Source organism: Podarcis tiliguerta, assembly GCF_965153285.1.
Source record: "Podarcis tiliguerta genome assembly, chromosome: 8".
NCBI lineage: Eukaryota > Metazoa > Chordata > Lepidosauria > Squamata > Lacertidae > Podarcis > Podarcis tiliguerta.
Window position 1 is genome coordinate 72,695,643 of NC_139541.1, and position 25,172 is coordinate 72,720,814.

At 44.9% G+C, this 25,172-nt stretch overlaps 3 protein-coding genes across 13 annotated transcripts; 2 read left to right on the forward strand and 1 right to left on the reverse strand.

Moving 5' to 3' along the window:
• The first annotated feature begins 810 nt into the window (after nucleotides 1-810).
• LOC310684436 (interferon-inducible GTPase 5-like) lies at nucleotides 811-3,520 on the forward strand. Its single transcript, XM_083455592.1, has 2 exons — nucleotides 811-1,065; nucleotides 2,216-3,520. The coding sequence occupies exons 1-2, from the start codon at nucleotides 852-854 to the stop codon at nucleotides 3,367-3,369; spliced, it is 1,368 nt and encodes a 455-aa protein (XP_083311718.1). The 5' UTR covers nucleotides 811-851; the 3' UTR covers nucleotides 3,370-3,520.
• On the forward strand, nucleotides 1,643-25,082 carry LOC310684646 (phospholipase A2 inhibitor NAI-like). Of its 11 annotated transcripts, none has more exons than XM_083456075.1 (6): nucleotides 1,643-1,667; nucleotides 19,853-19,976; nucleotides 21,083-21,199; nucleotides 22,077-22,232; nucleotides 23,330-23,542; nucleotides 24,487-25,082. In XM_083456075.1, exons 2-6 carry the CDS (start codon nucleotides 19,928-19,930, stop codon nucleotides 24,693-24,695), a joined length of 744 nt encoding a protein of 247 aa, XP_083312201.1. In that variant the 5' UTR covers nucleotides 1,643-1,667; nucleotides 19,853-19,927; the 3' UTR covers nucleotides 24,696-25,082. The 11 variants fall into 11 exon arrangements, with proteins under 11 accessions (XP_083312201.1, XP_083312200.1, XP_083312194.1 ...); XM_083456074.1 differs by lacking the exon at nucleotides 1,643-1,667 and adding an exon at nucleotides 8,632-8,889; XM_083456068.1 differs by lacking the exon at nucleotides 1,643-1,667 and adding an exon at nucleotides 8,641-8,889 and having other exon boundaries at nucleotides 23,405-23,542.
• Nucleotides 10,515-15,861, reverse strand: LOC310684180 (THO complex subunit 2-like; the record flags this gene model as incomplete). Its single annotated transcript, XM_083454709.1, has 1 exon — nucleotides 10,515-15,861. One exon carries the CDS (start codon nucleotides 15,859-15,861, stop codon nucleotides 10,918-10,920), a length of 4,944 nt encoding a protein of 1,647 aa, XP_083310835.1. The 3' UTR covers nucleotides 10,515-10,917.
• Nucleotides 25,083-25,172: the final 90 nt, after the last annotated feature.

A 25,172-nucleotide genomic window follows, 5' to 3' on the forward strand; every position in this document is an offset into this window, starting at 1 on the left:
GGAAAGGCACAGCTTTCACGCACCTTTTAAAGGTTGTGCAGAAGAGGAAATCGCAGCAGACAAGCCAAAATTCCCTCTCCTGTGCCCCTATTTAAGGTGCAGGAGCCCTGCGTTGTCTTGCACTAGGCCATAGCGCGTTGCAGAAACCAGTACAGAAATACCTGCCCATCACAGCCAGCAACTGAGGAGCGGACAAGGAGTTCTCCTCTGTCAGGAAATCAGGCATAGGTGCATTCACAGCAAACATTTAAAGCTGGGATAATTCAGTCGGCAGAGCATGAGACCCTTCATCTTAGGGAGGTGGGTTCGAGTTCCACGTAGCACAAAAGATTCCTTTTGTGTGACAGAGAATGTGTGTGTGTGACAGAGAGACCCACACTAGTGGCCAACACTGTGGAAACCTTTTGGGGAAAGTGCATTTCCGAGGTTTGATGGCTCATAACACCACTTTCTTCTGGAGTAATGCCATAAAGTTACATATCAATGGAAAGATAATTTAATGAAGAATGTAATGCAACAAAGATTGTTCAGTTATCTGTATTCTATCAAAAGATACAGCCAAATAATCAGAAAAAGGAGTGTTTAGAGAGCCAGTCAGGTGTCATCTGGTTTTGGCAATGATGGCTCATAACACCACTTTTTTCCCTTTTCTTTTTTTGAGCAATACCATAAAATTATAAATCAACGGAAAGATAATTTAATGAAGAATGTAATGCAATATTTTCTATGAAAGATTATTTATTACAACAGTAGTCATAAAGAAGAAACCTAAAGCACGTAGAAAAAATGAGCTATACTAAAATTCTCACCATGTCAGTTAATACTTAGTTGGGTAACCTTTAAACCTTCCCATGGTGTGCGTAAAAATTAGGGCCACAAGGTGGCACCAGGCACAGAGACTTGAGTTTGGGTGTGGGCAGACTGAAGGTTTGTTTCACTTTTACTTCCAAGGGGTCCCGGAGAATTGCAGGCAGGCGTCAGGGTTGTTTTGTGCGTTGCTGCTACGGCACCAAAGCGGAGGCCTACTCTCGAGTAAGACTCCAGCCGCTTTGCAGGGAACTGAAGGTGAGCTCAAAACCCCTTCCAAGCCCTTTAAGCTGTGGCAACAGCCAGCCACCCTCCTTGAGCTTGTAGCGTGGCGGGGGGGGGGGGGATAGTGCAAGAGACCTGTGGGTGCTGGGAGAAAGAGTGCGTGATAAAGTTTGCGGGGTCCCCACTTAGAAGCCCCCAAAAACACGCGCGCGCACCTGCAGCTGGCTTTAGCCTCCCTCCTTGCTGAAAGCAGTCCGGCTGCTGCTGCTGCTTTCGTGATTCTGGCTTCTTCCTCTCCCGTATTTCTGCTTCTTCCAACCTTCTGCAAATGGGGGGAAAGGCTGCAGCTTAGCGGCGAAGCACACGCATTGCACGCAAACCGTATCAGATTTAATCCCCAGCATCCTGGGAATGCCTTCCTTTCTGCAAAGCTGGAGGGCCGCTACCGGTCAGTGCTGACAGTACTGAGCTCGATGGAGCAATGGTCTGCTGCTTGGTGTGATGGAGTTTCCAGAGTGATTAAGCCAGCATTACTGGCGAAGTTTCCAGAGTCTCACTTCCGTGCCCCGAGGACCAAAGGTTGTGGGCTGTTAAAAAGGCGTTGATGCTGGCAGTTCCAAACCTTGCACAAACTGGTATCTTTTTAAACAGACTACAGTGGTACCTCGGGTTAAGTGCTTAATTCGTTCCGGAGGTCTGTACTAAACCTGAAACTGTTCTTACCTGAAGCACCACTTTAGTTAATGGGGTCTCCTGCTGCTGCCGCACCACTGGAGCACGATTTCTGTTCTTATCCTGAAGCAAAGTTCTTAACCTGAAGCACTATTTCTGGGTTAGCGGAGTCTGTAACCTGAAGCGTATGTAACCCGAGGTACCACTGTATCTTGAAACTGCCCAGTTTTTCCGTCCTGCAGAGAAAATGCTACACTTTTATTTCAATGACATATCAATATCTGATGCTAGTATTGTATTGCTGGCCTCTGTCTGTCTCGGGAGGCGATGGAGAGCACCTCTGTGGGTGAGGTCAAGCTGTTGGAAGGTTGCAGCTGATTTCTCTTAATGTTTTTGCACTTGTGTGCATTGCTGTTTCAGTGTGGTTGACACCAGGCAGGCATCTCCACGGCACTGTTTTGGCACCCGTGAGTCTATGAAAATGAAATGCCTCTCCCTTATGTTCTTCCAGGTGAGACCTCCACAACCATGGCTGAGTTTCTTGAAAACAGAAGTATGGCAGATGTCCTTAGCATTTTGCTGGAAACACCAGATAAGATCAAGCTTGATATCGCCATTTCGGGAGTAACGGGTGCTGGGAAATCTGCCCTGGTCAATGCCCTTCGAGGTCTTGGCGATCGTGAAGTAGGTGCTGCACAAACTGGAGTATGTGAGACCACTATGGAGGTAGTCCCTTACCGGCACCCTAAACTTCCCAGTGTAACAATATGGGATCTCCCAGGAATTGGCACAAATCAATTCACAGCTGATACGTACCTCCAGCAGGTAAACTTTGACCGCTATGACTTCTTCATTATTGTCAGCAGCCGCCGTTTAGGCCAGAATGATATTCTCCTGGCAAAAGCAATTAAGCAGCAGGGGAAAAAGTTTTACTTTGTGCGCACCAAGGTCGACTGGGATTTGGAAACTGCCAGGAGACAACAGGCCCCCTTCTATGATGAGGAGGGTGTCCTGAGGAAAATCCGTGACGACTGTATGCAGAGCCTCAGAGAAGCAAAATTCACCTCTCAGGGGGTTTTCCTCCTTTCCAGATATGACCTCAACAAGTACGATTTCCACCATTTGGAGGAAACGCTAGAGAAGGACCTCCCTGTCCACAAACAACGGGCTTTTATTTTGGCCCTTCCAAGCATCTCCACGCGTATCCTACAGAAGAAGAAAGAGATTCTGAAGAAACACGCATGGGAGGTCGCCACGGTGTCGTGTGGCGTCACCGCAACCCCAACGCCAGGCATCCCTTTTGCTTGTGATACCTCCCTCCTCTTGCCTTCCATGTTAAACTACTATCAGGAGTTTGGTGTGGATGATGAGTCTCTTGCCAAACTCGCTAGGCTGGTTCAGCAACCTGAGGAGGAACTTAGAGCCCAGATGAAGAAGTCCCCTCCATCTTCAGCATTGCCTTTGCGTGTAGGCGGGTTACTGACCAACGCAAAGGTCGGGGTTTTTCATATTCTGTTCTCACCTCTGTTGCTGCTCTTTGGCTCCCCAGCAGCAGGAAGAATTGCTTTTATGTCAACGCTGAGAATGCTGGAAAAATTTGTGGATGATTTGGAGGAAGATGCTGAAAGGGTTCTTAGCAAGGCCGTTGGGAGGAGAAACGTGTAGGCATGGAGTGTTTTCTTTCTTCAATATTCTCCCATTATATTTTATTAAGTTTCAACATTTTTAGCACATACAATCAAAATACATTTTTGTCTCTTCTCTTGTTTTTGTCCACTTGCCACCCCATTTTTCATGTTTTTTCTCTCCTTCTGCTGCATCCTAGGTAAAGGTAAAGGTAAAGGTACCCCTGCCCGTACGGGCCAGTCTTGACAGAGTCTAGGGTTGTGCGCCCATCTCACTCAAAGAGGCCAAGGGCCAGCGCTGTCCGAAGACACTTCCGGGTCACATGGCCAGCGTGACATCGCTGCTCTGGCGAGCCAGAGCCGCACACGGAACGCCGTTTACCTTCCCGCTAGTAAGCGGTCCCTATTTATCTACTTGCACCCAGGGGTGCTTTCGAACTGCTAGGTTGACAGGCGCTGGGACCGAACAGCGGGAGCGCACCCCGCTGCGGGGATTCGAACCGCCGAGCTTTCGATCGGCAAGCCCTAGGCACTGTGGCTTTAACCCACAGCGCCACCCGCGTCCCTGCTGCATCCTACCTTCTATCAATCAAATCATTATCATGATATTATAATCTAATTTCTTCCATTCCGTTTTCATGTAATTACCTTTTAAGGTGTAACAAGCAGTAAATTTCATATCTACTTTCCACTGCTTTCCCCATGCACACATTTCTGTATTATGTCACAGGTCTGTAGTCCATTGTATCATTGTTGATTTAACCATTTCGTCTTCCGTCTCCCATTTTTCAGTATTCATTATTGTTGTTTTCCAACACCTCGGAACTTGATGTCCCATCCAGTACAGCTTTAACAAATTATTAACAAGTAATCAACTCATCACTTTGTTCCAGGAAACTCCCCTATGTGATACTAGTCGTTCCCTGACAAGGCTAGCAAATTACAACAAGAAGAAAGATGGAAATATTTGTCTGTTATCCTATGTATAAAATGGTGCAAATGTTTCGGGCTGGTCTTTCATTTTCCGGTGTCTTTGTAATTGTAACAAAGTTTCACCATTCTCCAGCAAATTTGTCCTTGTGTTGCTCTGGGTTTTGTGTTAATTTCTCTGTGGGGGCTGTTTACCACACGCACTCGTATCAGGATAATACAGGTTCCCTTGCTGTCTTGGAGATAACCATACTTGCTGTTGCCAACAAAAATCCAGTTAAGGGTTTATCCACCAGGTCTTTGCGTGTCAAGGTCCACAAGCCACCCCCAAAGAAATCACAATTCACACAGAATTTTTGTTTAAGGTTTTTGGCATAATTTTGGCCACAACTTTATTAAAATACAAAATGTGAGTAGTTGCTTAGGCATTGGTCAGGGACAGAACTGACTTCCGCAACCCTGCAAAAGCCAGTAAGGGAAAACATTTGGGGAGAAAATGGAGCTGGGCACCAGACCCTGAACTCTCCCCGCATGCTCCCAGGGACTTGCGCAGCCCAAGCCCCACGCCAGGGATTTGGACGAAAGCATGGCAAGCATGGCAAGCCCCTGGATTCCTTTAACGGAATTCCCTTGCAGCAGTGGCATTGGAGGGGCAGGCACAGCCAATCCTTGCCCCTCCACCAACCAATTTTTTAACTAATGCCTAACCACAACCTTACAAGTTGTGACGATTTGCTACGCAGTAGGCAAAAACCAAATGGCACCAGCCAATCAGCCAAATGGACAAAATTCCTACCAGGGCCCTGCCCCAAAAGCAGACGGCCCCATGACAGGGAGGGTGGGCAGGTGATCTGGTACATGCAGCGAAAGAAGAGGGTGTCCTGCTAGACCCCACAACACGTGCTCTCCATGAAGGAGAACATGCTTTGTGGTTATTCATATACAGATTCAGTAAGGCTAGCTCTGGAGTGCTGGTGATATGCTGATGGGTCATTTTATCCAAATCATCATCACCTGGTCTCAAAACATTGTCCCCTTGGGGAATATCCACTAGATATGCCAGTAATGACCCCATCTCTGCAACCAAGCTATGTTGTAAATGTTAGTGAGGTGAGATGCCATTTTTGCATCATTTCCAGTTTCATATCTTTAATGCAGTATTTCATATATTTAATGCCGTTCCATATCTTTAATAATGGTATTCATGTTCAATTTCAGTTCCTTAATCTGTTTCCCACATAATGTTTCAATCCCCCAAATTTGTCCAAATCAGTTAGATCTTTCCACTTTTAATGCACAAGAGCTTAATGTTTCATCTAGCAGGTGGGGGCAACTGCTGATTTCTTTGTTTATGCTTCATATTTAGGGTGAATTTGGTCCAAGCAGTAAAGTGGAAATAAATAGATGCTAATCAAATTTAGTTTTCCAAGTGATTCCTAGGATGCCAGGGTAAAGAGAAAGCTGTGATTCTTCAAAGGCCCCCCTCCAGCGTATTATAACAACTTTATAGCACATTTTTTAAAATAAGATGGTGTAACTCTATTAACACACACACACACACACAATTTCCTGACAGATATTACCTGATCACTGAGACCAGCCTACAAAGAAGCAGCAGCTGTCAGCTGCATTCGTTTTAAAGGCCTTTGCCAAATGTTAATCTAATGTTTCCAGTGAACTTGAGGTTTTGAAACACTTATACAAGAACTGTGTATCTGAAGCTGCCCTCCCCTCGTCACCAGGAAATTGCCACATGTGCTGCTCTGGATCTGATTGAGTATGGGGAGCGCATTTTAGCAAGGCAAGACGGCCAGAACCAGCACCAACCTCAGCTGTAACTTCAATACCTTGAGCTGTCCTTTCCTTCCAGATTGTAAGCCTGAGGTCCTGCTGCTGTACTGATTTTTATAAACTGCTCTTAAGAGCCCCCCGCTTTTTGCTAAAGGGTGGAGTAGAGATACCACAAATAATTAAACCCTGCGTAGCTTGTGACGCACAATCCGCAGTCAGTGCAGCCCACCAGTTGGGTTGCACAAGTTAAGTAGCCCTGTTGGTTAGAGTGTGGCGATGATAATGCCAAAGTCACAGGTTTGACCCCCGTATGGGACAGCTGCATGTTTCTGCATTACAGGGGGTTAGGCTAGATGATCTTCAGGGTCCCTTCCAACTCCACCAATTCTGTGATTCCAGCATCCTTGCCAGCTGCCTAGACAAGCAGTTCCCAGTAGGCAGCGAAACGCAGAGGGTTTGTAGAGAGCCTCTGCTGAGCTGGCTCCCAGGGCTGGTGAGCTCATTTCAGTTCATTTTGTTACAAGTTGTCCAGGCTTGGCACTTGCAGCAATGAAATCTCAGCCTCTTATATCCCCTCTCATAGCAGTTCCTATTACAGTGGTACCTCAGGTTACATACGCTTCAGGTTACAGACTCTGCTAACCCAGAAATAGTGCTTCAGGTTAAGAACTTTGCTTCAGGGTGAGAACAGAAATCGGGCTTTGGTGGCGCGGCAGCAGCAGGAGGCCCCATTAGCTAAAGTGGTGCTTCAGGTTAAGAACAGTTTCAGCTTAAGTACGGATCTCCGGAACGAATTAAGTACTTAACCTGAGGTACCACTGTATTAGTATTAGTATTAGCATTAGTATTAATATTATTCCCACACTTGGAGATGTAAGAGGCCCACTTTACATTTAAAGCAGCATACTACTGTTTTAATTAGTCATGGCTCCCCCCAAATAACACAGTTTGTTAAGGGTGCCAAGAGCTAGGAGACTCCGATTCCTCACAGAGCTACGATTCTGACAGCTCCCTAGGAAGATAGATTGGCTGTTAATCCATTCTGAGAATTGTAACTGTAAAAGCAGAATAATAAAAAATAATAATAATAAATTTTATTTATACCCTGCCCTCCACAGTCAAGACCGAGCTCAGGGCGGCTAACACCAGGTATAAAACAATTGATTAAAATACAACTCAAAAACAAGATTAAAGTACAACATTAAAATGCAGCCTCATTTCAGTAGAAACAGAAATCAAACACTTTTTGTGGATGAAAACGTCAAATCTTCACTAAGGCCAACTATCCAGACTAGTCCTATGTGGGCCAGAAAAAAAGCCAGTATTTTTGTATGCCACAACTGCTGCTGGTATTTTGTTAGCTAAAAAGTGGAAAACCCAAGAATTACCAACAAGAATGGCAGATGAAGATGATGGAATTTTCGGAGCTAGCCGACTTAACTGGAAGAGTCTGCGACCAGAAGGAGGAGGAGTATCAGGAAGAGTGAAATAAATTTAATGATTATTTAGTTAAATTTGTTAAGTTAAACTAACTGAAAATAGCTTGCAGATACTTAATGGGCTTAGGATTTTATTTATGTTAAGTGATGAATTAATTTGTTTAATTCCATTAGGTGAAGATCTAAGGATGTTAATGTTTAAGTTAAATTTCATAAAAATTGGGATTAAAAGGACATGCAATGAAATTCAACCAAGGGGAAGTGAGGAAGTCACTTAACAAAGTTAATAACTAATTTTCAATAAGGCTATAATTTATGTTTGTTTGTCTTGTGTGTTCGTTTATAATATTGTGAAAACTAATAAAATTTTTGAAAAAAAAGAAAAAAGCCAGGGAAGTCCCCAAATAGGAGTTCCATCACAGAAGGAGAGAGGAAAAAGGAAAGAGGGGGAGGGGATCAAGTTGATTCCAAGCCAAAGGCCAGGCGGAACTACTCTTGTCTTACAGGCCCTGCGGAAAGAAATCAGATCCTGCAGGGCCCTGGTCTCATGAGACAGAGCGTTCCACCAGACCAGAATAATGGTCTCCTAACAACTCTCAGCGCTACAAGAATCCCAGTATTCTTTGGAGGAAGCCATGACAGTTTAAAGCAGTACCATGGAGCCAGTGTAATGGTTAGCATGTGGGACTAGGTTGTGGGAGACCAGGGTTCAAACCCCCCACTTGGCCACAAAGCTCACTTGGATGGCTTTAGGCCAACCACTGCCTCTCAGGCTAACCTACCTCACAGGGTTGTTGGGGGGATTAAATGAGGGGGAGAACCACATCTGCCACCTTGAGCTCCTTGGAGAAAAAAGGTGCTCTATAAATGAAATAAATAGATGGATGGATAGAGCATATAGTACAGATTAGGTAACACACATGGTCATGGCTCATGATGGGGCCTGTTGTGATAATATTGGTACTGTCACCTGAATGTGAAAAGAACCTTAGAGGCTCTCTTCCACTCATGCACTTCTTGCACCTCTGTGACTTCTTAGTATTATTATTAATTAAATTTGTATGCCACCCTTCATCTGAAAATCCCAGGGTGGTTTGCAACAGACACCCTGTGGAATCACCCCAGGCCCATTTCCCTCCTTCCATATAGGCCCCGGTTGGTGGAGCTTCAAGGATGCCTTTTATGGGCCTGTACCAGGGCCGGCCCACCCATGAGGCAACGTGTGGCTCCCCTCTTGTTCTTGATCTTCACTAGCTCCTCCTTCTCCGCAGGGAGTCATTTTTGTAGTTCGCCTCAGGCACCAAAATGCCTTGGGCCAGCCCTGGTCAGGACAGTGCCTATGAAGTTCAGGCCCATCTCCCAGAATCCTTTGGGGGAAGAAGCCATAACTGTTTAAACTGGTATTCTAGATCTCTAAATGCGGGGCGTCTGCGTGGCCTCAGGGGCTGCCTGCCACAGATAATTCATTGGTTCATTCTTCTTATTAATTTCATAAAAGCATATACTGCTCGGTTGTAAAAGATCTCAAAGCGGTTTGTGAAAAGAAGGCCCTCTCCCATGCGGCCGCTGCTGCCACTGTGCTTTTGAGGGTGGTGGGACAAGCAGTAGGGCTTGTTCCCCCTTGCCAAGGGCGTCAACAGGGAAGGAGGAATCCTTTCAGGTATTTGGGGCCTGAGCTGATTAGGACTAAGCGCATGAGCACATTGAAATGGGCCCAGAAACAGACTGGCAAACAGTGCAGATGTTTTAAAATGAGCCTCGCAAAGTCATTAGACCTATGGGCCAGAAGTCCCCCCATCTTGCTGTAGGAGACAGCTTTAACTCATTCCTATTCTTGGGGCAAAGATAGATAAATTCCTATCTCCAGTCCATCTCATTTTGCACATTTCTGTACAGTGTTGCCCCGCAAGACGAATGCCTCGCAAGACAGAAAACCCGCTAGACGAAAGGGTTTTCCGTTTTGGAGGTGCTTCGCAAAACGAATTTGCTATGGGCTTGCTTCGCAAGACGAAAATGTCTTGCAATTCCTGGGGTTTTTTTTCCCGCTCCTCACCCCCTTTTTCTAAGGCACTAAGCTGCCAATAGCCTTTTAGCAGTTAATCCGCTAATCCCTTAAGCCTTTAATAGCCTCTAATAGCCGCTAAACCGCTAATAGCGCTAATCCGCTAATGGGCTTGCTTTGCAAGACGAAAAAACCGCTAGACGAAGAGACTCACAGAACGGATTCTTTTCGTCTTGCGAGGCACCACTGTATTTCCCTCCTAAGCTTGCATTTCTGTCTGCAATTAAAATAACAACCAGCCCGACCTAGATGTGCTTGAAAACACAGAGCGTAATGTACATTTACTCCGAGGGTAGTCCAAGGACTGTCTTGAATTGTCCAGACCCTCCAACTGTCCCTATTTTCCAGGGATGTCCCAGATTTAGAGAAGCTGCCCCGGTTTCTGTTTTGATCCCGGAATGCCCCCCTTTTCTTTAGGATGTCCCTGTTTTCACTGGTGAAATGTTGGAGGGTATGGAAACATCCCTGTTTTGTTTTTTTAAGAACTAGTGATGGAGAACTTTGCTTTTTTTAAAAGCAAACAAACTTAATTCACACCTCTCTCACTAATACCTCAGTCAGAATGTATACTTCAGTTTTTGCAGTTCTAATGAGTTTTGTGATAGTTTGCAGCTCGAAAAATGCACCAAAATGCATATTTCCTGATATGATAGGTTCAGAATTGCAAATATTGAGATAAAATAAACATTTAATTGCAAATTCTTTAAAAACAACAACCCAACAGCAACTCATATATTAATAGGGTTGAAAATGGACTTCTGAATGCACACTTGATATGGGTCACATTGAAAATGACCCTTAAGTCATTTAGAAAAGCCAGCTCTTGGTTCTATTTTAACTGGTGAAATGCTGTGCACATAATATACAAATCATTCTTAAGCACAGCACAAAAACAATGCTCCCACTTGGTTTTAATTATTGATATTAGAAACAATAAATAAAAACTATTTTAAATGAGGTAAATTCCAAAGGTTCAACAACTGTTTATTTGTTGTGTTTTAAACACAGCAAATGTTTCAATTTCATCTGAAAAGGATTGCTGAAATCAGGCAGTATTTGGGTAACCTAATGTGGAACTCTGTCCACGTATAAACTTCATTTGCACGATGGCAACAATTTGCAGCACACTGTGCTAAAATATGGAACGTGTAACACTTTCAGCCAGGTACTGAAAATAAATGTTTAAGAAGCTAACCAACAAAAATACAGTAATGTACAACTCAACAATCAAATCTTCAGCAATGAGGGTGAAATAAAGCAGACAACTGAATAATTTCAGGAGATGCAGATGGGTCCTCTTCATTCACCATCTTCTGTGCAATGTATATTCCGGAAAATACATGTATGGTCACACCTCAGTATCTTCTCATTTCAAGAGAATACTTGGCAGCAATTCTGATAAGTGTTTTTTTTCTTCTTTTCCTCCAGTACTGTCCCGTTTCTCTTTTTTCTCTGTTTTCTCCTTATCATGTCTGGGCTCCTTTTTGCTACCAGAGCTTTTCTCCATCTTTTCAACTTTTACTGAGTCTCCTTTCTCTTTGCCTGAAGATTTTGATTTCCTTTTGTCCTTTTCCTTCTCATTGGAGTGAGGAGAATCAGAGGAAATTTCACTCTTACTATGTTTGGACGAACCAGTTGTTCCATTTTCCTCTTTGCGACGTTTGGTTGAATCCTGAGGCACTTCCCGATCACTATTTGAATGATCCCTTTTTCGATCTTTCCTTTCCTTTTCATCTTTCTTCTCTCTCTCTCTGGAGCTTTCCCTTGACTTGTCCAAATCTTTCTTGTCCACTTCTCTCTCTTTGCTCATGGGCAGTGTTGGAATTGAGTGGTTAATGCAGTGCTTTGCTGAAGAGTCCTTGAGTTCGCTGAGGTTGTCCTTTACCGTTGAGGAATGTGATGGAATAGAATGGGTATCAACTTTGCGACGTTTCTGTTCCCTTTCACACTCCGATGCTTCTGATCGGGGAACAGGTGACTTCAAGGACCCAACTACTGGAGCCTTCTCTCTTCCTCCTCTAATGTTTTCCTTGGATTTCACATCCTTGGTTACTTCTCTCTCTCTGGACGGCTCCTTCTCCTTTTCTGCAGCTGACTTTGACTCAGCATTGGTCTCAATGATCTTGGATTTTTCATCCTTTGACGACTTTTCTTCTCTCTTGTTCTTTTCCTTCTCTTTATCAGACTTAGGTGTCTTTTCCTTGCTATCTCTTGCTTTGTCTTCTTTGTTCACCCTTTCTTCCTTTGGCTTATCTTTCCCATCCTTCCCAAGTGTTTTGGCCTCAGGAGTGGCAGCTGGAGTTTTCTCTTTTTTCTCCTTCTCTTTTTCCTTCCCGCATTTCTCTTTCTCTTCTTTTATAACTTTGCTGTTGAAAGCAGTGCTACCATTGCTTGGGGTCAGCTTTGGTGTTGCACTGGCAGCTTTATTAATCACTTTAACAGCGCCCTGAGATTTCTCCTTTAATAATTTATCAGTCTCCTCAGCTGTGCTTTCTTCCAGTTTAGCTGCATTTACTGTGAGCGAAGAAGTAAGCCCAGCTCCTCCGGCCCCATTTTGCACCGTTGTAGGTACTGCATTCTTGGTGGGTGGGTCTTTGTGATGGAAATCGTTTTCAGGGATCATGCAATGTTTTCTGTTTTTCAACTGTCCAGAATAGCCCATCGCTAATGCATATAGATCAGGTCTCTTCTCTTTCTCCTCTTGGCAGATCTTGTGGACTCTTCTCTCCAAAGCCTGGCCCAAGTTCAAAACTTTGGGGTAGCATGGCAGGATTTTGATCAGCACTATCAGGATATTTCTGATGTGTGCATATTCACCGGTTTCCAGGCAGTGTACAGATGCCTTGGTTAACTTATAATGCCACTTGTGTACCACATGCCGAAAATTTTCATAATCTAACTGGTCAGCTTTGTTCCCACCATCAAAACCAGTTGCCCGTAATATGGTGAGAAAGCCGGGATAGTTGCCACACACCTTTTCATATATGGCTCTATCACTATGCCACCGAGTTACAGTAGCAAGCATGCAGCAGAGAAACCTGCCATATCGACTAGCTTCATTTTCAGTACAGCTGGCTACAGTATAGATTATATCGGAGAATACTCTGTCATAACAAAGAAGTGTTGAAAAGTTTGGTGTTTTCTGTTGATGCACCAGTTCCACAAAGCGAGCGCAGTAAACAGCATCAATGGCAGAAAAGATACACCGAGGAAATATACACAACTGCAGAAATTTTGTTATAGTCTCATTTTTGGTGGACTTTGCAAGAAGCCAATTATCCTTTTCCAGCTTCAGTCTCTGCAGCACTCTTTGCACGTGCTCTAACTGTTTCTTTTCCTCTTCAAGAAGCTTGTCCTGAAGAACTGTACAGCGCTCTTTTTCTTTTTTCTTTTTGTTCAGAGGCATTTCTGGGTTGTCATCAATAGCTTTCATCTGGACTTTGAGTTTGTTGACTTCCCGTTCGTAGCTACTATGTGGCACAGCAAGGTCATACATTGTCAGTGACCAGAACGTAGCATAGAACTGTGGACTGATATCATCCCAGACCTTTGGGATGTGCAAGGAGATCACTGAGTCATGAACAGGGGCCATCACAAGCTCACACGCTGTAATGTATTTGTGAACTTTCTGCTGCTGTTTGTTCCCTTTCTCAGCCTTTTTCAATTCATCGTATTTTGATGAAATGTGATGTGCATACATAGGCCGTGAAAGGAAAAATGCAGAATCGTGAGGGGTGTGGAACTCATTACAGAGAACATCAATAGAAGGCACTCGCTTAATATAATCATCTGTGCTTAAATTGGATGCCAAAAATCCACCGAATTGTACCAGAGTATCATGGCACTGATCATAGAGCTTTCCCACCAGCTTCAAATGTTTCTCCCCTCCTTCTTGAAATATCACTCCATTTCTCTGTTGAGCCATGAGAAGGCACAGTGGAAGGGCAAGATCGTGGTCCAAAAGTGCATCTTTTAATCTCTGAGAAGATTTCTTAGTATTTCTGATCTGCCCAAAATATCCACCCTCTGCTTTCAGCTGCTCTCCCCCAGTCATGGCCTCTAGCTGGTCCATTGTCATCTCTTCAGTGATTTCTATTCCAGCCATTTTTTGTACCACCTCTTTCAAAATAAGCAGGTCAAAGCTTTTCCCAGCCTTTAGCTGGTTTGCCACATACTGAAGTAGACCAGCTAGTTCTATAGGGTATTTTCGAAAAACAGCACCAGAGAAGCTAGCTAAACTTTGAAGCCAACTGGAGATTGTGGTGTCATCGTGTTTCATCCTCTCCTTCTCAGGATTAGCCAGTGCTTCAATTATGCAATATGCCAAGACATCATAGTTCAATGAAGTGAGGTATTTCAATGAGTCAACAACTGGGGTGATTAAATTATCATAGTTCTGTATCTGAGACAAAATATAATCAAATAAAATGGTTGGGTTGCTGTGGCTCAGTTTTCCTATTTGTCTTCCAGATGGCTTTACATTTTCCTTGGTTAAACGCTTCATAATGTGTTTGGCTCGCTCAATTGTCTGAGCTTTAACTCTCACAAGCAGTGGGTGACTATTGTATGTTTCATTCTTCCACTGTCCATAGAGGCGATACCGATACTGGTATGGAAATGTTTTAAACATCCCCCAGAGTTCCTCAGAGATGCATGCATTACAATCCATCAAAGAAAGAGAAGGAAGCAAAACCTGGTCGGTAATACTCAGCAAACAGCTGAATAATAAGTCCATTTTCTCTTTATCCTTTTGCTTGCCTGCATCTGCTTGGTGCTCTTTCATAAATGCTTTCCCAAGACGCACTACTTTTGCAAACAATATGGGGTCATGAGAGAGATGGGGGCCAAGGTAACAAAGCATGTTGATCACTTCCTTGCTTAAATCTTCAAAACTTTCTACTTGCTTGGGTGCTCTCTTGTTTTGCAAAGGAAAAATTGATGTCCCTTTGGCACCTTTGGGTACTCCAACTCTTCGGTAGAGAGGTTCAATCATCACATGAAGAAGGTGACAAAGAGCAACAGCAATAGGTTTGTGTGAAGTTGCATAAAATGGAGGCATCTGGTCCATAATGTTTTGTGCATGTTGCCAGTCACCAATTTTTAACATTGCTTCTAATAAGCCCAGTTTCTGGTTATCAGGTGGTTTTTCTGTTTTCTCCTCTTCCTTTTCCTTATCTTTCTCTTCAGTCTTTTCAGAAGATAATACAACAACTGTAAGCTTCCTCACAATTAGTTTGGCTTCTCCAATTTCTCGTTTATGTTCTTCAATAATGGTGTTGTCTGCTGGAAGGAGATGTACATAAAGGTCTTCCAAATCTATCAGATTGCTGTGCAAGAGTACTGCAGCAACTCTATACAAAGAAACAGGTGTCCCTCCATTTGGCTCCTGATAACACTTGAATTTGAATCCAAGGATATGGCAGAGTGTTTGCGGTTCACACATGTACATGTAAGATTCTATCAAAGGTACAAAGAATTCATCATACTCTGGCCGGCATTCATAGACTTCTAAAATAATATCCAACACTCTATTGGGATCAAGGTTGAAACACCCTATTAAAGATTTGATATTTTCTAAGATCAGCTCACTAGTGATATTGCCAGATAAATCTTGGCCCAGTTCAGCGATCAGTTTTGCATAACCTTCATTCTCTTCTCTTAATAAATTGAATTTCTGTTGCTTATAGAAAAGTTTTGTCTTGATTTTCACAGATTTCTGATTAAACTGCTGAGACTGCTTGATCAGCCCTAATGATTCTAATGTTTCTGGGTCCAGACGTTCTTTTAGTATAGTATCTGAAACCAAGTACAAACATGCTGACACCAACTGCATGAACTGATCCCTCTTGCTTTTTTCTTCTAAGCAACTAGTTTCAATATCCAAAATGCAAAAGACATCTGCCAGGATGGAGGGCATGTCTTCCCGCAATTCTATTACATCCTTCAAAACACTGGATGCTTGGTCATGCTTTAGGTTTCCCTTGACAACATGGGATGCAAGCTCATATAAAGCCTGCTGGATACCTCTGAAAGTGACATTTTCAGACAGATTACGACAATGCTGCAAGAATTCGGTCTTGCCCGATTTGTCCCAGTTCTTGATCCATTCGGCAGGGAGAGCCGCCGCCCTGGACGGCACCGCCGAGGCCGCTGATCCCGCCGCCATTTTCGTGGTGTGGCGCCGAAAGCCGGAGGTCAGAGGGGACGAGCATGACGGGAAAGTGGGCGGCGAAGGAGGAGGAGGACGAGGACGGGGAGGAGGGAGAGGCGGGTTTCGAAGGCGGGAGAACCTGGGCTCCCTCTGCGACATGGCGCGGACTAGAAGCAGGGGCAGCGCGGGGCTCCCCCGGGAGGAACGGCACCAAAGCGGGTGCCTACTCTCGAGGAAGACTCCAGCCGCTTTGCAGGGAACTGAAGGCGAGCTCAAAATACCTTCCAATCCCTTTAAGCTGTGGCAACAGCCACCCACCCGCCTTGAGTTGTAGCGGGGGAGGGGAGGGGGACATAGTGAAAGGGAGAAAGAGTGCGTGCCAAAGTTTGCGGGGTCCCCACTGAGAAGCCCCCAAAAACACGCGCCCGCACCTGCAGCTGGCTTTAGCCTCTCTCCTTGCTGAAAGCAGTCCTGCTGCTGCTGCTGCTTTCGTGATTCTGGCTTCTTCCTCTCCCGTATTTCTGCTTCCAACCATCTGCAAAAGGGGGGAAAGGCTGCAGCTTAGCGGCGAAGCACACGCATTGCACGCAAACCGTATCAGATCTAATCCCCGGCGTCCTGGGAATGTCTTCTTTTCTGAAAAGCTGGAGGGCCGCTGCCGGTCAGTGCTGACAGTACTGAGCTCGATGGAGCAATGGTCTGATGCTTGGTGTGATGGAGTTTCCAGAGTGATTAAGCCAGCATTGCTGGCGAGGTTTCCAGAGTCTCACTTCCGTGCCCTGAGGACCAAAAAGGTTGTGGGCTGTTAAAAAGGGGAACTGCTGGCAGTTCCAAACCTTGCAGAAACTGGTATCTTTTTTAAAATAGGCTATCTTGAAACTGTGCCGTTTTTCCATCCTGCAAAGAAAATGCTACACTGTTTATTTCAATGACATACCAATATCTGATGCCAGTATTGTATTGCTGGCCTCTGTCTGTCTCGGGAGGCGATGGAGAGCACCTCTGTGGGTGAGGTCAAGCTGTTGGAAGGTTGCAGCTGATTTCTCTTAATGTTTTTGCACTTGTGTGCATTGCTGTTTTAGTGTGGTTGACACCAGGCAGGCATCTCCACTGCACTGTTTTGGCACGAGCTTAATTTTTTAAAAAAATTATATAATAATAATAATAATAATAATAATAATGATGATGATATTTATACCCCACCCATCTGGCTGGGTTTCCCAAGCCACATTGGGCGGCTTCCAACAAAGTATTAAAATACAGTGGTCTGTTAAACATTAAAAGCTTCAGATGTCTTCTAAAAGTCTGGTAGTTGTTTTTCTCTTTGACATCTGGTGGGAGGGCATTCCACAGGGTGGGTGGCACTACCGAGAAGGCCCTCTGTCTGGTTCCCTGTAACTTGGCTTCTCACAGTGAGGGAACTGCCAAAAGGCCCTCGACGCTGGACCTCAGTGTCTGGGCAGAACGATGTGGGTGGAGATGTTCCTTCAGGTATACTGGACCGAGGCCATTTAGGGCCCTGGTTGGTGGGGCTTCAAGGATGCCTTTTATGGGCCTGTACCAGGGCCGGCCCATCCATGAGGCAACGTGTGGCATCAGCCTCGGGTGGCAGGATCAACGGGCGCAGCAGATCCTGCTCCCCTCTTGTTTCTGACCTTCTCCGGAGGGCGGCATTTTTGTAGTTCACCTCAGGCACCAAAATGCCTTGGGCCAGCCCTGGTCAGGACAGTGCCTATGAAGTTCAGGCCCATCTCCCAGAATCCTTTGGGGGAGGAAGCCATAACTGTTTAAACTGGTATTCTAGATCTCTAAATGCGGGACATCGGTGTGGCCTCAGTGGCTGCCTAACACAGAGAATTCATTCGATCGTTCTTATTAATTTCATAAAGGCATATACTGCTCGGTTGTAAAAGATCTCAAAGCGGTTTGTGAAAAGAAGGCCCTCTCCTGTGTGGCCGCTGCTGCCACTGTGCTTTTGAGGGTGGTGGGACAAGCAGTAGGGCTTGTTCCCCCTTGCCAAGGGCGTCAATAGGGAAGGAGGAATCCTTTCAGGTATTTGGGGCCTGAGCTGATTAGGATTTTAAGCGCATGAGCACCTTGAAATGGGCCCAGAAACAGACTGGCAAGCAGTGCAGATGTTTTAAAATGAGCCTTGCAAAGTCTAATGGGCAGACTTCATTAGACCCATGGGGCAGAAGTCCCCCTACCTTGCTGTAGGAGACTGCTTTAACTCATTCCTATTCTTGGGGCAAAGATAGATAAATTCCTATCTCCAGTCCATCTCATCTTGCACATTTCTGTATTTCCCCCCTAAGCTTGCATTTGTGTCTGCAATTAAAACAACAAGCAGCCCGACCTAGATGTGCTTGAAAATACAGCACATAATGTACATTTGCTATAAGGGTATTCCAAGGACTGTCTTAAATTGTCCATACCCTCCAAGTGTCCCTATTTTCCAGGGACACCCCGAATTTAGAGAAGCCGCCCCAGTTTCTGATTCGATCCTGGAATGTCCCACTTTTCTTTAGGATGTCCTGGGTGGTGCTGTGGGTTAAACCACAGAGCCTAGGACTTGCCGATCAGAAGGTCGGCTGTTCAAATCCCTGCAACGGGGTGAGCTCCCGTTGCTCGGTCCCTTCTCCTGCCAACCTAGCATTTTGAAAGCATGTCAAAGTGCAAGTAGATAAATAGGTACCGCACTGGCGGGAAGGTAAACGGCGTTTCTGTGTGCTGCTCTGGTTCGCCAGAAACGGCTTAGTCATGCTGGCCACATGACCCAGAAGCTGTACGCCGGCTCCCTCGGCTAATAAAGCGAGATGAGCGCCGCAACCCCAGAGTCGTTCATGATGACCTAATAGTCAGGGGTCCCTTTACCTTTGCCTTTATTTTCACTGGTGAAATGTTGGAGGTTATGGAGTTATCCAACACGCCCTGCCTCCCCACTGTCTGATGGCAAACCTGTATAGGGAAAGTTTTTAAATGTTTAATGTTTTATTATGCTTTTATATATGTTGGAAGCTTCTCAGAGTGGTTGGGGCAACCCAGTAATATGTGTGAGATATACATATTAAGATTATCATGGAATGGGATGTCCCTATTTTCATTGGAGAAATGTTGGAGGGTATGGAAACGTCCCTGTTTTGTTATTTAAGAACTAGTGATGGAGAACTTTGTTTTTTTAAAAAGCAAACTGAATTCACACCTCTCTCATTAATACCTCAGTCAGAATGTATACTTAGATTTTGCATTTCTTATGAGTTTTGTGATAGTTTTCAGCTCATAGAATGTACCAAAATGTATATTTCCTGATATGCTAGGTTCAGAATTGCAAATATTGAGATAAAATACACATTTAATTGCAAATTTTCATATATATTTTTTTAAAAACCCAACAGCAACTCATATATTAATGGGGCTGAACTGGACTTCTGAATGTACACTTGATATGGGTCACATTGAAAATGACCCTTAAATTTGTTAGAAAAGCCAGCTCTTGATTCTATAGCTGTTGCTGCTCATGTTCAAAGTGCCCCTGAGTGCAGCAGGCTGTGATGATCTGCCATCCCAGGAATTTCATGTGGAAATATAAAAAGATATTTCTTCCCCATGGAACATCTCTGCTGTCACCCTCTTGTCAAATGTTCTAATTTATTTATAATATAATAAATATAATATAATAATATAATAATATAATATAATATAATATAGTATAAATACATCATTATCATTGCATTATTCGTATTTATTACTCACACTACACAAAAACATCTGTGGATAGGTTATACCATGTAGGGAGGGAGTCTGACATTCATGGAGCCATCACTGAGAAGACCCTCAACTGAGTTGTTGCCCTCCAAACGTGTAAGAAAGTGGATCTTTCACTGATCTTATTCCTCAGGCTGGATTATAGGAAGGGAAGTGCTCATTCAGATATTTGATGTCCAAGTTATTGAATGTGATAAGGGTTAGGAGTTTCCACATCTTACACACACACACATACACACGTGGTAAACATTCTGCCAAGTGAGGAGAACTGTATCATCCCTCTGCTTCTGAAGATTACGAGCAAGTCTCTGTTTACGCCTTATCAAATGTATACATGCACACTGCGGGAAGTTGCCATTTGACCTGCAGACATTTCCCTTTGCAGGCTCTTGGTGCCAGAAAATTTGTTTCATCATAGAGAGTTTCTCCACTGCTTGTCCCCTGTGGCAGTCCCACCAGGATGCAGACTCTCCTGAGATCTTTCCTCTTCTTCGTACTTCTGACCAAGGGTAAGAAGTAGCTGGGAGCAAGTTGGAGATGGGCATGCAGGACGGAGTGTTTGTTGAGTGTTTGTTGTCGCAGAGTTGGAAGGAAAGAATTTAACATCTCCTGAGTAGAGGCTCTTTAGAGTCTGTGTTTCCAAAAAATCTTTAAAGAAGGGTCACGGCTTGGTGGCAGAACACCTGCTTTGCATGCAGAATGTCTCAGAGTCAGTCCCTGGCATCCCCAAGTAGAGCTGGGAGGGAACTCATCCCGAGAGGGCTGCTGTCAGTCAGTGTAAACAATACTGAGCTGGAGAGGCCAAAGGTCTGGCCTGCTGATCCCCCTTCTAATTCCTGGCTCCAGCACAGATTCCATTCTTGGAATCATTGAGCTAGCTTTCTGGTGAGGCCCTCTAAGTATGGGTCATTAAGGTAACAAAAGAAGTGGCTCTGTGCCAGATAAAAACAAAAGAAGTGGCTCCCTCTCCCTCAACTCACTGGGAGTTAGAAAGACAAAGGCCAGATTTGAGAGTTGAGTTATGTGAGCTAGCGGCTGGAAGCCAGCAAGACTCTGCTTGAATCCAAGGCTGCAGCTAGACCCTTTTGGGGTGCTAATGCTGCGAACCCCTCCATTGCAGGCTCTGGTTGTATATATGTGTAAATAAACCATATATGGTGGTACCTTGGTTGTTGAACTTAATCCGTTCCGGGAGTCCGTTAGACTCCTGGAACTGTTCAAAAACCAAGGCATGGCTTCCGATGGGCTGCAGGAGCTTCCTGCACTCAATTGGAAGCCGCAGAAGCCGCATTGAACATTCGGCTTCCCAAAAATGTTCGCAAACTGGAACACTTCTAGGTTTGCGGTGTTTGGGAGTCAATTTGTTCGGGAACCGATTTGTTTGGGAGCCAAGCCGTTTGACAACCAAGGTACCACTGCATCATAAAGGCAGCACAATCTCCGCTGTCCCTCATCCCAAAGGAAACACGAACCTTGGGGAAAAGCCAGGAACCTCTGGAATCTCACAATGTTTGGAGACTGGGATGGCAATCAACCATGCAATGCTTAAAGGAGTCAAGAGGGCTGGTGCTATGTTATACCCCTACAAAAGGATCACTTTTCTTCCTTCTTCCAGGTAATTCTTTGGAGTGTGAAACTTGTACTGATGTTGGCACCAGCTGCACGGGTAGGAAGAAGACCTGCGCTGAGGGCCAAGATACTTGCATTGTTGTGTTTCTTGAAAGTATTATAGGTAAGTGTAAAGGGACACACACACACACACACACACACACACACACACACACAAACCCACCAAACCAGGAAAGGATCACACACACAAAGAGAGGAAAACACTGTCAGGGTGGAACGATAGAAAAAGGTTTATTTCAAGCTTAAGCAAGAAAGAGGCACAGAGAGTTAACCTCCAAGATTCTGCACACCAAACAAATGCAAGAAGCTCATTTTTATCTGCAAAGTTTCACGTGAACACTACATGTTATGATTATGCACAAGTTACTTGAGGGATCATCTGCACACGTGTACATTGTCATTGGTTACAGAAGCATGCTTCTATATTCAATAAACAATGCCACGGCAGCGGGGAACTTTTCATCAAAGTTGCGTTCTCATACCCTCCAACTTTTCTCAGATGAAAACGGACGTCCTAAGGAAATGCGGGACATTCCGGGATCAGATCAGAAACCGGGACGGCTTCTGTAAATCCGGGGCTGTCCCTGGGAAATGGGGACGCTTGGAGGGTCTGCATTCTACTATCCCATATAAATGTTCCATTCTCTACTGACCACCTTATCAAGCTGTCTTGAATCACTAGAGTCCCCATTCCTCTGCTTTGTCCCAAGGCCCGTAGCTCTTCTGCCAACAGATAGAGAAGCCTTGCGGCTTCCAGGGGTCCGAGAGGTGAGATTAGGCTTGCAAAGAAGAGAAAAATATAATTTATTCACAAGGGAGAGAGGAGGGAGAAGAAAAAAACCTCAGCTTTTAAAAACAGAGGAGAGAAGGCCATTTGTACCTTACCCCTATTCACATCAACCACTCTTAATATTGTGTGAAATAAGGTGGATGCTTTCATTGTGACTGAATGAACCTCTTTCTCTTCCCTTCTTCTGCAGATGGCAAGGTGCTTCAGACTGTAGTGAGAGGCTGCGCATTCTCTGAGAAGTGCAATTATCCCCCAAAGCACATGACTATAGGGAAAGGGAAAAGCATAAGGACCAGTCTGAGCTGTTGCACTGGCAATGCCTGTGCATCGATAGTCCCTCCACCCTGTAAGTGCATATATTTTCTCTGCCCCCTGTCCTACCACCACTATTTCCTTTTCGTAGGATCATAGAATCTTAGAGTTGAAAGGGTCCTGAGGGCCATCTAGTCCAACCCCCTGCAGTTCAGGAATCTCAGCTAAAGCATCCATGACAGATGGCCATAGCTTGCAGGCTGGCGCTTTCTGCAACGCTGCATTCCGAAGGTCGCATCACATTGAGAGCCAGTGTGGCGCAGTGGTTAGAATGCTGGGCCAGGTCTTGATCCCCCGGTGACTCACCTCCCTGTCTTGCAAGCACTCCTCCTGCGAATATTCAGGTCTCTCCTTCTCTCAGACCTCAGTCTCTGCAGCTTGGGAGATGTCAGTGGGTTACTAGACCCAGAGGCCGCCTCAGCCTCTCCTGACCCAACTGGTAGTGGAGCAGCTGTAAGTGATTGCCCAGCTGAAGGCAATGAGGTAATCCCCTCATCTGGAGCCAGGGCAGGCTCAGGCCCCTGACTCGGCCCAGCTGGTGCTTGTTGCAGGGGAACCTGTGCAAACTGGGGCTCTTCAGAATCAGGCCCCAGACTTGGTTCACCTGCCGCCTGAGGCAAAGGATCTGGTGCGGACTGAGACAACTCTGATTCCGAGTCTGAGCCCGGGTCCCAGGCCATCACAGGGTTGTGGGCTCAAGCCCCACATTGGGCAAAAGATTCCTGCATTGCAGGGGGTTGGACTGGATGATCCTCGCGGTCCCTTCCAACTCTATGAGTCTATGATCTTGGAGACCAAGGTTCAAATCCCTGCTCAGCCATGAAGTTCACTGGGTGCCCTTAGGCCAGTCACCATCTCCCAGCCTAGCCTACTTTACAGGGTTGTTGTGAGGATTAAATGAAGAGTGGGTGAACCATGCCACCTTTTGCTTGGGGGAAATGTGGTATAGAAATTTAAGTATTGTTATTATTATTATTATTATTATTATTATTATTATTATTATTATTAATTTCATTGCACTTGTTGCTGGATTCATAAATTGATGACCATCATAAACCTGAGTAAGATTTATTCTCAGTGACTTGAGTCCTGGGGTGGGGTGTGTGTTCAAATTGGTTGTTTCTGCTGTAGCATCTCTGTTGCATTCTTCTCCAATCCTTCCGACTGAGAATCTTCTCCACTACCCCACCCCGTCCCTCCTTTCAGCGCACCGAATAAATCCGAAAGCCAATGGAAAGCAGTGTCCTTCCTGCTACTCTTGGTCTGGCACATGCAATGCAGATATGGTGAACTGTACTGGACCGGAGAGGTTCTGCTTTGATGTGCTCTCACGCTCAAAAGCCGGTAAGATGCAGTGCTCCTTTTCAGTCCCAAACCCCCATGCATTTTGTAGCTGCACTGATTTGGGATTGATGCGGCGCATGGAAGAAATGGGTGTTGCTGCCTTTCAGAAAATATAAGGGGATGCTTCTACCAGAAAAGGGAGGTGATCACCCCACACTTGGGGAAAGGATCATGGCTCAGTGCATGAACATTTACTTTGGATGGCAAAGATCCCGGGTGAAATCCAAAGAACCACAGGCTAGTTTGGAGGGGCTGTTACCGGCAACTACAATTCTTTTCTAATCTGTGGGATATGATCCATGAGAGGCAGTCAAGTACAACATTCCTTGTAATGCTAGAGAAGACATGCGAGGGAATGTTTGGTCCAGCCAGTTGAAACTTCCTGTTCCTCCTGGCTGGAGCATCCTTCCTTTTGCATGTGACGAGGTGGGCGTGACCTAATCTGTCTAGGTAAGAAAAGGACGAGAAAAGCACACCTCCCTCTTTTTGACTTCCTTCTTCGTTTGACCAGCTTCTAGCTAGGACCACTCTGCTAGCTCTTAGCTAGCAGAAGCACTGGGATTATTCCTGCATATGGAGTAGATCCACATGTACATATTTGTAACTTAGCCTGCCTTCAGGAATCCAACTGTGATCTGATGTGAGTAAACATCTTTTATTGCCTTTGAATAAGACTGCCGTGTCTTTATTTTTTTAAGAGGGATTCAAGGGAATTTACCAGGAACATACAATTCAATCTGAGAAAGATTGAATTGTATAATAGTGAGAGGCTCACACAAGCCTGCAACCAGCTATCTGCTGTGCATATAAAAAGGGGGAATGTAACTCTGCTACATAAAGGAACTTGTTAACGCAAGTTAGGAAGGATATTAATAAACAATATATCCTCTCCTGCCACCCTGAACATTCCCACATAATCAGCCCATCTCATCTTCCGTTTCCAGATGGAGAATTCAGAGACATAATTATGAAGGGCTGCACTATCAAGTCTACCTGTGCTGCAATGAACAGAGGCATACCTCCCATTTTGGAAGAAAAAGATACTATCGTTGTAAATGCCAAGTGTACCCCAGATCCTTCTAGGGGATCTCGATCCTCTGGGCTCTACCTGCCAATCTTCTCTGGGCTCCTGTTCCTGAAGATCCCATGGTAAAAGTGAGAAACTTGCACCATCTCTGCATTCATTCCCTGCTCTGCTTAACACTTTTTCTTAATGAAGCTTAGCATTCCAGATAGAGGGCCTCTTCACACATCTGTTTCCCTGCCACTTGCTCCCAGGGAAACCCAATATTCAGCAATGAATCAGAAGAAATTGGGTTTTCCCGTGGATTGCTGTTTGTTCCGATTTAGCACCGAAGAGCGGGTTTTCCAGAGGAAAGCGGCAGTGCAAAGGTGAAACCGCTCAGACCCATGCCTAGAAAGTGTGGGGCAAGCAGAAAACCACTACATCCCATGCTTTCCAGGCAAGTGTGGATGAGCCCAGTTTCCTTGTTTTCCTCAGTGAAAATAGCAACCAGGAATAAAGCAAATAAAACATGAATGCATGCTTTATTTTTGTTTTTGTTTTTTAACTGACTCTAAATTAGCATCTCTGCATTCATTTATGCTTCTCTTTTGTTCAGTCACCACT

Coding starts and splice junctions, on each gene's coding strand:
- LOC310684436 (XM_083455592.1), top strand. CDS start 852: ATGGTGTGCGTAAAAATTAGGGCCACAAGGTGGCACCAGGCACAGAGA. Junction 1,066..2,215: donor CGCTTTGCAGGGAACTGAAG/GTGAGCTCAAAA, acceptor ATGTTCTTCCAG/GTGAGACCTCCACAACCATG.
- LOC310684646 (XM_083456075.1), top strand. CDS start 19,928: ATGCAGACTCTCCTGAGATCTTTCCTCTTCTTCGTACTTCTGACCAAG. Junction 19,977..21,082: donor CTTCGTACTTCTGACCAAGG/GTAAGAAGTAGC, acceptor TCCTTCTTCCAG/GTAATTCTTTGGAGTGTGAA. Junction 22,233..23,329: donor ATCGATAGTCCCTCCACCCT/GTAAGTGCATAT, acceptor TTTCTGCTGTAG/CATCTCTGTTGCATTCTTCT.